This window comes from Ranitomeya imitator, chromosome 1, assembly GCF_032444005.1.
Source record: "Ranitomeya imitator isolate aRanImi1 chromosome 1, aRanImi1.pri, whole genome shotgun sequence".
Classification (NCBI taxonomy): domain Eukaryota; kingdom Metazoa; phylum Chordata; class Amphibia; order Anura; family Dendrobatidae; genus Ranitomeya; species Ranitomeya imitator.
This window is the reverse complement of record NC_091282.1, coordinates 18241604-18256981: the sequence shown is the minus strand read 5'-3', so window position 1 is coordinate 18256981 and position 15378 is coordinate 18241604. Positions and strand designations below refer to the sequence as shown.

Sequence of the window (15378 nt, the reverse complement as noted above, 5' to 3'; positions counted from 1 at the left end):
CAGAGTGACATCACTGAGTGGCCTGCGCCCTGGAATGCCCTCCCCTTTCTGGAAGTTATGTCAAATCTTCTATTAGTCATACCTCTTGGGGAGGGGCTCATGGAAGGACGATGACCGTATTATTGGTCTTGTTTCGAGATTAGCGTTCTATTAAGTCTAAACACGAGGTATCTGTATGACCCGGTTAAGTAGTAATCCATTTCTCGGATACTGCTGGTACGGGACATTCGGAAATGCACTGGTGTGTAGCTGTATTGTTGCACATCCCAAATATGTAACTTTCACCCCTATACCACTACTTGCGGTTGAGTTATTCCCTCTTGAATAACTCTCATACACAAATGGAAGCACATGGCTGGAAACAAAGAACTGGTTTTCTGCTAACCAACGCTTTCTTGAGGGAGGGGGGGATGAGTGGATTAGAATTACACAAGCGGCAGAGTGAGGGGAAAAGCTATTTAGTGCAGGGAGATTAAAGAGGGGCTGTGAGGGGGACCACGGCTGCAGCTTGTGTACCTTACACAGACCAAATGGATGTAGCAGAGCTCAGTGTGCGTGATAATATAGAATCAAATACGTCCTATTTCCCGACAGTGGTGATGTCATGCTGCGCTCTGTGGTGATGTCATGCGGTGGTCTGGTGTGATGTCATGAGGCGCTCTGTGGTGATGTCATACTGACATATATAAGAGATCCACTGCGGCAGGGTGATGTCTCTGGTAACCCCGTATGGGCCGTATATCGGTCCCGTACATCTGGTTTCCTCCTGCTGTGATTACGACCACTATCTTCTCCATATAACAGCTGGAGGCTGAAAAATAACAACCGGGGACAAGATGTTTCTGCAGCTGATGAGCGAGCATCGCCCCGCACATCTGCGCAGCACGGGATGGCGGTGTAATAAACAGTCTGACCATAAATCTCTGCTCTTCTCCATGTAACTCACATGGAATACGTGTGTCACGTAACTGTTCTAGCCCACGTGCTGCCACCTGTGGCCACCCCACCCACCTGACCGGCAGGCATGGCACTGTGTGATTAAGGTGAGGGTGCTGCCGCAGCTCCTGGCTTGTTAGAGGCATCAGCACCCAGCAAGACAGGAGATAGTGACAGCTCACCTCCTCTCCCACCCTGCACAGTGACCTCTGCACAGAGCATGCGTACAGAAGATGCTAGGTGATGCCACAGCACAAACATCTGACCATATACACCCCAGATGCTTGTGATGATCACAGCTCACCTCCTCTCCATCTCTGCCCAGGGACCACTGTACAGATCACAAAGCATACCCACAACACTAGCAGAGAAGGTAACAGGTGATGGTCAGAGATCACAAAGCACGCCCGCCACAACACACTCCCAGAGAACATAGAGGGTGAAAGTCACAGCTCACCTTCCCACCTCCCTCCACCTTTGCACAGATCGCAAGGCATGCCCACAACACACTCCCAAAGCAGATATGTGATATCACAGCGCACCTCCTGTCCATCACTGCCCAGGCACCACTGGACTGACCACTAAGCATACACAGAACACTAGCAGAGAAGATAACAGGTGATGGTCACAGCTCTGCTTCTCCCCCTCCCTGCGCAGAGACATCTACACAGATCACAAAGCATGTCCACAACATTCCTAGAGAAGATAATGGGTGATAGTCACAGCTCAGCTTCCCACCTCCCTCCACAGTGACCTCTGCACAGATCAGAGCATGCCCACAACACTATCCTGTAGATAGCTCACCTTCTCCCCACCAACAGCATAACCCCCAGTGCGACCAATCGATAGATGGATACGATATAGGAGGTAATGCGTGATACTCACAGTCTATTTCCTCACTTTCTACTCCTCATGTAATCTGTGCAGGGATCATTATACTGGGAAGGGGAGGAGGAGAGCTGTGATATCTTGTATCTGAGAGAGTGTTGTGGGCATGCTCATGTGTAAGAAGGGGAGGTGAGCTGTGACTATTGCCTCTGATCTTCTGTGGTCCGGTCACAGATCAGGCCCACATCACTCTCCCATAGGAGTCACCACCTGTCTATTCCTGTCTGTGACTCGTGGCTGCTGTCGCTCTAAATGCGGTTAGCAGACTCTCAGGGAAGATGGCCGCCCCCGTATTCCTGTACACACACAAGCATTACAAGTCTATAATCATAAAACAAAACCAGATGAGAAAAAAAGATTTGTCACTGGTTTGTGCCCTGCTGTACTGTGCCCTGCTGTACTGTGCCCTGCTGTTCTGTGCCCTGCTGTACTATGCCCTGCTGTACTGTGCCCTGCTGTTCTGTGCCCTGCTGTTCTGTGCCCTGCTGTACTGCACCCTGCTGTTCTGCGCCCTGCTGTTCTGCGCCCTGCTGTTCTGCGCCCTGCTGTACTGTGCCCTGCTGTTCTGTGCCCTGCTGTACTGTTCCCTGCTGTACTGTGCCCTGCTGTACTGTGCCCTGCTGTACTGTGCCCTGCTGTTCTGTGCCCTGCTGTTCTGTGCCCTGCTGTACTGTGCACTGCTGTACTGTGCCCTGCTGTACTGTGCCCTGCTGTTCTGTGCCCTGCTGTTCTGTGCCCTGCTGTACTGTGCCCTGCTGTACTGTTCCCTGCTGTTCTGTGCCTTGCTGCACTGTGCTCTGCTGTTCTGTGCCCTGCAGAACTGTGCCCTGCAGTTCTGTGCCCTGCTGTACTATGCCCTACTGTTCTGTGCCCTGCTGTTCTGTGCCCTGTTGTACTGTGCCCTGCTGTACTGTGCCCTGCTGTTCTGTGCCCTGCTGTACTGTGCCCTACTGTACTGTGCCCTGCTGTTCTGTGCCCTACTGTACTGTGCCCTGCTGTTCTGTGCCCTGCTGTTCTGTGCCCTGCAGAACTGTGCCCTGCAGAACTGTGCCCTACTGTACTGTGCCCTGCTGTTCTGTGCCCTGCTGTTCTGTGCCCTGCTGTACTGTTCCCTGCTGTTCTGTGCCTTGCTGCACTGTGCTCTGCTGTTCTGTGCCCTACGGTACTGTGCCCTGCTGTTCTGTGCCCTGCTGTACTGTGCCCTGCTGTTCTGTGCCCTGCTGTACTGTGCCCTGCTGTTCTGTGCCCTGCTGTACTGTGCCCTGCTGTTCTGTGCCCTGCTGTTCTGTGCCCTGCTGTACTGTGCCCTGCTGTACTGTGCCCTGCTGTTCTGTGCCCTGCTGTACTGTGCCCTGCTGTACTGTGTCCTGCTGTTCTGTGCCCTACTGTACTGTGCCCTGCTGTTCTGTTCCCTGCTGTTCTGTGCCCTACTGTACTGTGCCCTGCTGTTTTGTGCCCTGCAGAACTGTGACCTGCAGTTCTGTGCCCTGCTGTTCTGTGCCCTGCTGTACTGTGCCCTGCTGTACTGTGCCCTACTGTACTGTGCCCTGCTATTCTGTGCCCTGCTGTTCTGTGCCCTACTGTACTGTGCCCTGCTGTTCTGTGCCCTGCTGTACTGTGCCCTGCTGTTCTGTGCCCTGCTGCACTGTGCTCTGCTGTTCTGTGCCCTACGGTACTGTGCCCTGCTGTTCTGTGCCCTGCTGTACTGTGCCCTGCTGTTCTGTGCCCTGCTGTACTGTGCCCTGCTGTTCTGTGCCCTGCTGTACTGTGCCCTGCTGTTCTGTGCCCTGCTGTTCTGTGCCCTGCTGTACTGTGCCCTGCTGTACTGTGCCCTGCTGTTCTGTGCCCTGCTGTACTGTGCCCTGCTGTACTGTGTCCTGCTGTTCTGTGCCCTACTGTACTGTGCCCTGCTGTTCTGTTCCCTGCTGTTCTGTGCCCTACTGTACTGTGCCCTGCTGTTTTGTGCCCTGCAGAACTGTGACCTGCAGTTCTGTGCCCTGCTGTTCTGTGCCCTGCTGTACTGTGCCCTGCTGTACTGTGCCCTACTGTACTGTGCCCTGCTATTCTGTGCCCTGCTGTTCTGTGCCCTACTGTACTGTGCCCTGCTGTTCTGTGCCCTGCTGTACTGTGCCCTGCTGTTCTGTGCCCTGCTGCACTGTGCGCTGCTGTTCTGTGCCCTGCAGAACTGTGCCCTGCAGTTCTGTGCCCTGCTGTACTGTGCCCTGCTGCACTGTGCTCTGCTGTTCTGTGCCCTGCAGTTCTGTGCCCTACTGTACTGTGCCCTACTGTACTGTGCCCTGCTATTCTGTGCCCTGCTGTTCTGTGCCCTGCTGTACTGTGCCCTGCTGTACTGTGCCCTGCTGCACTGTGCTCTGCTGTTCTGTGCCCTGCTGTACTGTGCCCTGCTGTACTGTGCCCTACTGTACTGTGCCCTGCAGAACTGTGCCCTGCAGTTCTGTGCCCTGCTGTACTGTGCCTACTGTTCTGTGCCCTGCTGTACTGTGCCCTGCTGTACTGTGCCCTGCTGTACTGTACCCTGCTGTTCTGTGCCCTGCTGTTCTGTTCCCTGCTGCTCTGTGCCCTGCAGTCCTGTGCCCTGCAGTCCTGTGCCCTGCTGTACTGTGCCCTGCTGTACTGTGCCCTGCTGTTCTGTGCCAGGTTGTTCTGTGCCCTGCTGTTCTGTGTCCTGCTGTTCTGTGCCCTGCTGTACCGCTCCTTATACTGTATATATGGACCCTGCGCAGTACCGCTCCTAATACTGTATATATGGGCCCTGCGCAGTACCGCTGTTTCCATTTGCTGTGCTTCTATTTTTTGCCGTTTAAAATTGTCAGTATTTCGCTTGTTGTCAGTGAATGGAAGCTGTCTTCTTTGCATTCAGGCGTTGACAGCTCGCCCTTATGTAATGTCCTCATATAATATATACAGTGGGTACGGAAAGTATTCACACCCCTTTAAATTTTTCACTCTGTTTCATTGCAGCCATTTAGTAAATTCAAAAAAGTTATTTTTTTTCTCATTAATGTACACTCTGCACCCCATCTTGACAGAAAAAAAACAGAAACTTAGAAATGTTTGCAAATTTATTAAAAAAGTAAAACTGAAATATCCCATGGTCATAAGTATTCAGACCCTTTGCTCAGACACTCATATGTAAGTCCCATGCTGTCCATTTCCTTGTGATCCTCCTTGAGATGGTTCTACTCCTTCATTGGAGTCCAGCTGTGTGTAATTAAACTGATCGACTTGATTTGGAGCGGCGCACACCCGTCTATATAAGACCTCACAGCTCACAGTGCATGTCAGCCCAAATGAGAATCATGAGGTCAAAGGAACTGGCCAAGGAGCTCAGAGACAGAATTGTGGCAAGGCACAGATCTGGCCAAGGTTACAACAGAATTTCTGCGGTACTCAAGGTTCCTAAGAGCACAGTGGCCTCCATAATCCTTAACTGGAAGAAGTTTGGGACCACCAGAAGTCTTCCTAGACCTGGCCGTCCAGCCAAACTGAGCAATCGTGGGAGAAGAGCCTTGGTGGGAGAGGTGACGAAGAACCCCAAGATCACTGTGGCTGAGCTCCAGAGATGCAGTAGGGAGATGGGAGAAAGTTCCACAAAGTCAGCTATCACTGCAGCCTCCACCAGTCAGGCCTTTATGGCAGAGCGGCCTGACGGAAGCCTCTCCTCAGTGCAAGACATATGAAAGCCGCATAGAGTTTGCTAAAAAACACATGAAGGACTCCCAGACTATGAGAAATAAGATTCTCTGGTCTGATGAGATGAAGATAGACCTTTTTGGTGATAATTCTAAGTGGTATGTGTGGAGAAAACCAGGCCCTGCTCATCACCTGCCCAATACAATCCTAACAGTGAAACATGGTGGAGGCAGCATCATGCTATGGGGGTGTTTTTCAGCTGCAGGGACAGGACGACTGGTTGTCATTGAAGGAAACATGAATGTGGCCAAGTACAGAGATATCCTGAATGAAAACCTCTTCCAGAGTGCGCTGGACCTCAGACTTGGCCGAAGGTTCACCTTCCAACAAGACAATGACCCAAGGACACAGCTAAAATAACAAAGGAGCAGCTTCAGAACAACTCTGTGACCATTCCTGACCGGCCCAGCCAAAGCCCTGACCTAAACCCAACTGAGCATCTCTGGAGAGACCTGAAAATGGCGTCCACCAACGTTCACCATCCAACCTGACGGAACTGGAGAGGATCTGCAAGGAAAAATGGCCGAGGATCCCCAAATCCAGGGGGAAAATTTGTTGCATCATTCCCAAGAAGACTCATGGCTGTACGAGCTCAAAAGGGGCTTCTACTCCATACTGAGCAAAGGGGCTGAAGACTTATGAGCATGGGATAGTTCATGTTTTCTTTTTTAATAAATTTGCAAAAATTTCTACATTTGTTGTTTTTTTTTCAGTCAAGATGGGGTGCAGAGTGTACATTAATGAGAAAAAATGAACTTTTCTGAATTTACCAAATGGCTGCAATGAAACAAAGAGTGAAAAATGTAAAGGGGTCTGAAAACTTTCCGTACCCACTGTATCTAGTCCTGCTGACACATCTGAGGGTTTGTTACAATGTGTGACGTGCAGTACTTTGTCTATGTATCAGGCTGGAGGGAATTGACCCTCAATGTTGATCTTCACTGACATCCAGCAGAGATCTTGACATTGGTGAGACATTGAGCACCAGGTTTTCTCCCATGTTCTCCTCCCACTCGGAGGCTTGGACCGCCATCGCTTCATGTCACGGATTCTGTGCTTTCTTGCAGATGAGCAGCTTGGCACAATGTCTTAGCCGGGTGATGTGTCTTCTCACTGTGACCGCCGTCTCTGTGTCGCTGTCTTCATACTCATGGAAGGAGGAAGGTAAGAAGCCTGACATTAACGTCTTCATGGGGCAACTAAGTACAAAGGAAACGTCATGGGGCAGGCAAGAGCAAACATAGAAATCAAGGCCCCACAGTAGAAGTTCTAATTGGGCCACCACTGCCCGACAACCCCCCCAAAAATAATAATAATATTCGGTCAGGTTACAGAAGAGAAAATCTCACAACTTTCCAGCCCTTACACTGTAATTTAGCTCCTCTGTTAGCCCCTTAGTGTTCCCACGCAATAAGATGCCCATTTCATGGTCCTCATAAGGTATGAAGCCAACAGGGTACCCCCAAACACATTATTATACCCCCACTGTAAAGTCCTCACCTCACATAGTATGATGACCCTACAGTACCCATCCACACACAGTATGATGGTCCCCACAGTCCCCCACGCACAGAGTATGATGGTCCTCGCAGTCCCCCATACACGGAGTATGATGCTCCCCACAGTCCCCCTACACAGAGTATGATGGGTCCCACAGTCCCCCACGCACAGAGTATGATGGTCCCCACAATTCCCCAAACACGGAGTATGATGGTCCCCCCTACACAGAGTATGATGGTCCCCACAATCCCCCATACACGGAGTATGATGGTTACCACAGTCCCCCTTACACGGAGTATGATGGTTTCCACAGTCCCCCATACACAGAGTATAATGGTCCTCACAGTCCCCCCCACACACACACACAGTATGATAGTCCCCCACAGTCCCCCACACACAGAGTATGATGGTCCCCCCCACACACAGTATGGTGGTCCCCCCCACACACACACAGTATGATAGTCCCCCATACACAGAATATGATGGTCCTCACAGTCCCCCACACACACACACAGTATGATGGTCCCCCACAGTCCCCCCTGCACGCAGTATGATGGTCCCCACAGTCCCCCCACATACAGAGTATGATGGTCCCCACAGTCTCCCCTACACACACAGTATGATGGTCCCCACAGTCTCCCCCACACACACAGTATGATGGTCCCCACAGTCTCACACACACACACACACACACACACACACACACACACACACACACACACACACACACACAGTATGATGGCCCAAACACAGTCCTTCCACACAATGATAGCCCCTGCACAACCCTCCACATAGTATAATGGCCCCCACTAATGGCCCATCCATAGTGCAGATACAGTTGAAAGTATGATGTCGGGTGCTAGCATCAGGCTCCCCCTGAATGATGGGCCCCATGGTCTGCTACTATTTGCCATTGGGGACAGGGGAGATCCCGTAGTATGGGTGCAGGGGAGATCCCGTAATACGGGAGCAGGGGAGATCCTATAGTACATGTACAGGAAGACAATATTTTAGAAGCGGAGATACTGGGAGCTGTCGGAAGGAATTTTTACTGCTACAGCCAATGAAAACCCAAAAGTCATTATCTCAGTAAATTAGAATAATTAACAATAAACACCTGTAAAGGCTCCTAAGCGTTTATAAAGGTCCCTTGGTCTGTTTCAGTAGTTCCACAATCATGGGGAAGACTGCTGACCTGACAGATGTCCAGAAGGCAGTCACTGACACACTCCACAAGGAGTGGACTCTGCTGCTGGAGTCATTGCTTCAAGAGCCTCCACACACAGACGTGTCCAGGACGTGGGCTACAAGTGTCACATTCCTTGTGTCCGGCCACTCATGACCAATAGACAATGTCAGAAGCGTCTTACCTGGGCCAAGGAGAACAAGAACAGGACTGTTGTCAGTGGTCCAAGGTATTTTCAGATTAAAGTAAATTTTACATTTCATTTGGAAATCCAGGTCCCAGAGTCTGGAGGAAGAGTGGAGGCCACAATCCAAGCTGCTGGAGGTCTAGTGTGAAGTCTCCACAATCAGTGATGGTTTGGGGAGCCATGTCATCTGCTGGTGTAGGTCCACTGTGTTTTATCAAGACCAAAGTCAGCGCAGCCGTCTACCAGGACATTTTAGAGCACTTCATGCTTCCCTCTGCCGACAAGCTTTTTGGAGATGAAAAGCTCCAGTAGGACTTGGCCCCTGTCTACACCGCCGAAAGTACCAATACCTGGTGTAAAAACAACAGTATCACTGGGCTTGATTGGCAGCAAACTCACGTGACCTGAACCCCATAGAGAATCTATGGAGTATTGTCAAGAGGAAGATGAGAGACACCAGACCCAACAATGCAGATGAGCTGAAGGCTGCTATCAAAGCAACCTGGGCTTCCATAACCTCTCAGCAGCGCCACAGACTGATCGCCTCCATGCTACGCTGCAGTGATGTAGTAATTGATGCAAAAAGAGCCCTGACCAAGTATTGAGGGCATTTACTGAACATACATTTCAGTAGGACAACATTTTGGATTTTAAAATCATTTTTCAAGCTGGTGTTGTAAAGTATTCTAATTTACTGAGATAATGACTTTTCATTGGCTGTAAGCCATAATCATCAACATTAACAGAAATAAACACGTGAAATAGATCCCTCTGTGTGTAATGACTCTATAGAATATAGGAGATTCACTTTTTGTATTGAAGAACTGAAATAAATTCACTTTTTGATGATATTCTAATTTTGTGATGAAGTGTATACCGTATCACCCCCATCATTGTCTCTTCCTCCAGATGTTGTTTATGGGAGAATCGGAGATGCAGTGACCCTGAGATGCAGGAGAAAAAATGCCAGGTGGGTACGATGAGGATGGGGGTGGTGTTGGTGATGATGTTGATGGTGGTGATAATTATGTTAAGGATGGTGATGATGACATTGAGGATGGTGATGATGCTGGTGATGATGATCGTGTTAAAGATGGTGATGATGGTGGGGGTGGTGATGAGGATGGTGGTTGTGACGTTGAGGATGGTGATGACGTTGAGGATTGTGATCATGTTGAGGATGGTGGTGATGACGTTCAGGATGGTGATGATGATGTTGAGGATTGTGATGATGGTGATGTTGAGGATGGTGATGATGATTATGTTAAGGATGGTGATGGTGGGGTGGTGATGAGGAGTGTGATGATGATTCTTTGTCTCTCTATAGTTCAGAGGTCATGTGGACTTTCAATGGATCATCAAACATCTCGTGGGGGTCGGTCACTGATCTTGGAGACCTGGATCTTCCACGTGTAGAACCCGACATGATGGGGAACTACAGCTGCTATGACCGCTCCGGGCAGGGACTGCAGACCATACTGCTGAGAGCTGGATGTGAGTACAGATGAGAGGTGCGATTGTAGTACAGCGAGTGTGAGACCAGGAACATAATCGGGAATTGTGGATTTGGATGATGATTTTGGGATTTGTGTCAACCTCATAAGTCTTATTTCTCATCTGTCCTCTCACTCAAAAGTGGTAAAAAAGAGTGATCCTGCTGCGCTCATCCCCCACAACAAAGGAAAACTGCTCATGGCACACACATCAGCCTAACTAGTAACAGTCCCTATTCTCCTGCTCTATAACTTACATCCACTGTTTTTCAGTGGGTGGTTCCTCATCAAGAGCAGCAACATTCTGCCAGCACTATAGGAGCAGTAAGCTTCCTTTCCTCACTTCCAAGCATGCATTGCTCTTGTCCTTTTCCACTAGCTTACCTGTCTATTATGTCTGTATATAATGTGACAGACAGGAGAGCAGGAGCAGAAAGACAGGCCCGCCCCCCACTTCCTATAGAGACAGAGGCCCGCCCCCCACTTCCTATAGAGACAGAGGCCCTCCCCCCAGTTCCTATAGAGACAGAGGCCCTCCCCCTAGTTCCTATAGAGACAGAGGCCCGCCCCCAGTTCCTATAGAGACAGAGGCCCGCCCCCACTTCCTATAGAGACAGAGGCCCGCCCTCACTTCCTATAGAGACAGAGGCCCGCCCTCACTTCCTATAGAGACAGAGGCCCGCCCTCACTTCCTATAGAGACAGAGGCCCGTCCTCACTTCCTATAGAGACAGAGGCCTGCCCCCACTTCCTATAGAGACAGAGGCCCTCCCCCTAGTTCCTATAGAGACAGAGGCCCTCCCCCTAGTTCCTATAGAAACAGAGGCCCGCCCTCACTTCCTATAGAGACAGAGGCCCTCCCCCTAGTTCCTATAGAGTCAGAGGCCCGCCCCCACTTCCTATAGAGACAGAGGCCCGCCCCCACTTCCTGTAGAGACAGAGGCCCGCCCCCACTTCCTGTAGAGACAGAGGCCCGCCCCCACTTCCTATAGAGACAGAGGCCCGCCCCCACTTCCTATAGAGACAGAGGCCCGCCCCCACTTCCTGTAGAGAGACAGAGGCCTGCCCCCCACTTCCTGTAGAGACAGGCCCGCCCCCCACTTCCTATACAGACAGAGGCCCGCCCCCCCTTTCTGTAGAGACAGAGGCCTGCCCACCACTTCCTGTAGAGAGACAGGCCTGCCCACCACTTCCTGTAGAGAGACAGAGGCCTGCCCCCCACTTCCTATAGAGACAGGCCCGCCCCCACTTTCTGTAGAGAGACAGAGGCCCGCCCCCCACTTCCTGTAGAGACAGAGGCCCGTCCTCACTTCCTGTAGAGACAGAGGCCCGTCCTCACTTCCTGTAGAGACAGAGGCCCGTCCTCACTTCCTGTAGAGAGACAGAGGCCTGCCCCCCACTTCCTGTAGAGACAGAGGCCTGCCCCCCACTTCCTATAGAGACAGGCCCGCCCCCCACTTCCTGTAGAGACAGGCCCACCCTCACTTCCTGTAGAGACAGAGGCCCGTCCTCACTTCCTGTAGAGACAGAGGCCCGTCCTCACTTCCTGTAGAGACAGAGGCCCGTCCTCACTTCCTGTAGAGACAGAGGCCCGCCCTCACTTCCTGTAGAGAGACAGAGGCCCGCCCTCACTTCCTGTAGAGAGACAGAGGCCCGCCCTCACTTCCTGTAGAGAGACAGAGGCCCGTCCTCACTTCCTGTAGAGACAGAGGCCCGTCCTCACTTCCTGTAGAGACAGAGGCCCGCCCTCACTTCCTGTAGAGAGACAGAGGCCCGTCCTCACTTCCTGTAGAGAGACAGAGGCCCGCCCCCCCACTTCCTGTAGAGACAGAGGCCCGTCCTCACTTCCTGTAGAGACAGAGGCCCGTCCTCACTTCCTGTAGAGACAGAGGCCCGCCCTCACTTCCTGTAGAGAGACAGAGGCCCGCCCTCACTTCCTGTAGAGAGACAGAGGCCCGCCCTCACTTCCTGTAGAGAGACAGAGGCCCGTCCTCACTTCCTGTAGAGACAGAGGCCCGTCCTCACTTCCTGTAGAGACAGAGGCCCGCCCTCACTTCCTGTAGAGAGACAGAGGCCCGTCCTCACTTCCTGTAGAGAGACAGAGGCCCGCCCCCCCACTTCCTGTAGAGACAGAGGCCCGTCCTCACTTCCTGTAGAGACAGAGGCCCGTCCTCACTTCCTGTAGAGACAGAGGCCCGTCCTCACTTCCTGTAGAGAGACAGGTCCGCCCAACCACTTCCTGTAGAGAGACAGAGGCCCGGCCCCCCACTTCCTGTACAGGGATAGAGGACTGCCCCCCATTCCTATAATGCATAATGGCTGCAGATTACACTTGACAGCAAGTTGCACATAATGGAGACGTGTAGTGGTCGGCAATTTGGAAAGATTTTGGGGGTAAAACATAATTTATAAATCGTGAGTTGCAGATTTCTTATCACATTATCTATTAAATAAGATTAAGCCTGAAGGAGTAGACACCAATATTACTGAGCACAGGGCAGGAAGGTTTGTCATAGGGATACTGAAGTAGAGTTTGCAGACTTAAATCATTGATATAAAACATTTTATTCAGTAGCTGAATTATGATGTCAGCTCAGAAGTAACTGTAGTTATAAATTTACACGATACAGAGATCTGTAAATCACGGTCAGTGGGTGGAGAGATGGACTGGTCCGGTCAATAGGAGCTGCGCAGACAGAAATCGCTGTGTGCAGGTTTATATGGATAAGTACAGAAGATTGCTCGCGGGCTGCTCCAGTACACTCGCCCCATACTGAGGATGTGACCCCTGTGTAGGTCTTCTTTTGGCTTGTGAGCCTCTGAGCTGACAGCATTACATGTCGCTGACCTCTGGTCCCTGATCTCTGGTCTCTGAACTCTGGTCCCTGATCTCTGACCTTTTGGTCCCTGATCTCTGGCCCCTGACCTCTGGTCTCTAAACTCTGGTCCCTGATCTCTGAACTTTAGTCCCTGATCTCTGACCTTTGGTCCCTGATCTTTGAACTCTGGTCCCTGAACTCTGGTCCCTGATCTCTGAACTCTGGTCCCTGATCTCTGGTTGATGATCTTTGACCTCTGGTCCATGATTGCTGATTTGTGACCCCTGATCTCTGCATTTTTCTTACAGATCCTCCGGGGATCCCCTCCGTCACCTGCAGGGCTGCCGATTATCACAACTTTTCTTGTTATTGGAACTCCAGTGTGGAGACTTTTCTGCCTACAAGATACATCACATCATACCGGTGAGATAATGCTCTACTGATATATATATAACTCATACACACGCACACATACAGTGCATATAACTCATACATAGTACACACACACAGTACATAGTACACACATACAGTACATAGTACACATACAGTACATAGTACACACATACAGTGCATATAACTCATACATAGTACACACACACAGTACATAGTACACACATACAGTACATAGTACACATACAGTACATAGTACACACATACAGTGCATATAACTCATACATAGTACACACACACAGTACATAGTACACACATACAGTACATAGTACACATACAGTACATAGTACACACATACAGTGCATATAACTCATACATAGTACACACACAGTACATAGTACACACATACAGTACATAGTACACATACAGTACATAGTACACACATACAGTGCATATAACTCATACATAGTACACACACACAGTACATAGTACACACATACAGTACATAGTACACATACAGTACATAGTACACACATACAGTACATATAACTCATACATAGTACACACATACAGTACATAGTACACACATACAGTACATATAACTCATACATAGTACACACATAGAGTACATAGTACACATACAGTACATATAACTCATACATAGTACACACACACAGTACATAGTACACACATACAGTACATAGTACACATACAGTACATATAACTCATACATAGTACACATACAGTACATATAACTCATACATAGTACACACATACAGTACATAGTACACACATACAGTACATATAACTTGTACATAGTACACACATACAGTGCATATAACTCATACATAGTACACACACACAGTACATAGTACACACATACAGTACATAGTACACATACAGTACATATAGCTCATACATAGTACACACATACAGTACATAGTACACACATACAGTACATAGTACACATACAGTACATATAACTCATACATAGTACACACATACAGTACATATAGCTCATACATAGTACACACACACAGTACATAGTACACACATACAGTACATAGTACACATACAGTACATATAACTCATACATAGTACACACATACAGTACATAGTACACACATACAGTACATAGTACACATACAGTACATATAACTCATACATAGTACACACATACAGTACATAGTACACACATACAGTACATATAACTCATACATAGTACACACATACAGTACATAGTACACACATACAGTACATATAACTCATACATAGTACACACATACAGTACATAGTACACATACAGTACATATAACTCATACATAGTACACACACACAGTACATAGTACACACATACAGTACATAGTACACATACAGTACATATAACTCATACATAGTACACATACAGTACATATAACTCATACATAGTACACACATACAGTACATAGTACACACATACAGTACATATAACTCATACATAGTACACACATACAGTACATAGTACACATACAGTACATATAACTCATACATAGTACACACATACAGTACATATAACTCATACATAGTACACACATACAGTACATAGTACACACATACAGTACATATAACTTATACATAGTACACACATACAGTACATAGTACACATACAGTACATATAACTCATACATAGTACACACATACAGTACATAGTACACATACAGTACATATAACACGTACATAGTACACTCATACAGTACATAGTACACACATACAGTGCATATAACTTGTACATAGTACACACACACAGTACATAGTACACACATACAGTACATAGTACACATACAGTACATATAACTCATACATAGTACACACATACAGTACATAGTACACATACAGTACATATAACACGTACATAGTACACTCATACAGTACATAGTACACACATACAGTACATATAACTTGTACATAGTACACACATACAGTACATATAACTCATACATAGTACACACACACAGTACATAGTACACACATACAGTACATAGTACACATACAGTACATATAAGTCATACATGGTACACACATACAGTACATATAACTCATACATAGTACACACATACAGTACATAGTACACATACAGTACATATAACTCATACATAGTACACACATACAGTACATAGTACACATACAGTACATATAACTCATACATAGTACACACATACAGTACATATAACTCATACATAGTACACACATACAGTACATAGTACACATACAGTACATATAACTCATA

General features: G+C 48.5%; 1 protein-coding gene across 2 annotated transcripts in view; it reads left to right on the top strand.

The window, feature by feature from the left end:
* Window positions 1-15378, top strand: part of IL11RA (interleukin 11 receptor subunit alpha) — a 175043-nt gene that overhangs the window by 101091 nt on the left and 58574 nt on the right. For both annotated transcript variants that reach the window (XM_069745850.1, XM_069745849.1), the window contains exons 2-5: window positions 6606-6702; window positions 9321-9381; window positions 9739-9905; window positions 13031-13145. In XM_069745850.1, coding sequence (XP_069601951.1) covers window positions 6606-6702; window positions 9321-9381; window positions 9739-9905; window positions 13031-13145 — 440 coding nt within the window. The remainder of the gene's footprint in view (window positions 1-6605; window positions 6703-9320; window positions 9382-9738; window positions 9906-13030; window positions 13146-15378) is intronic.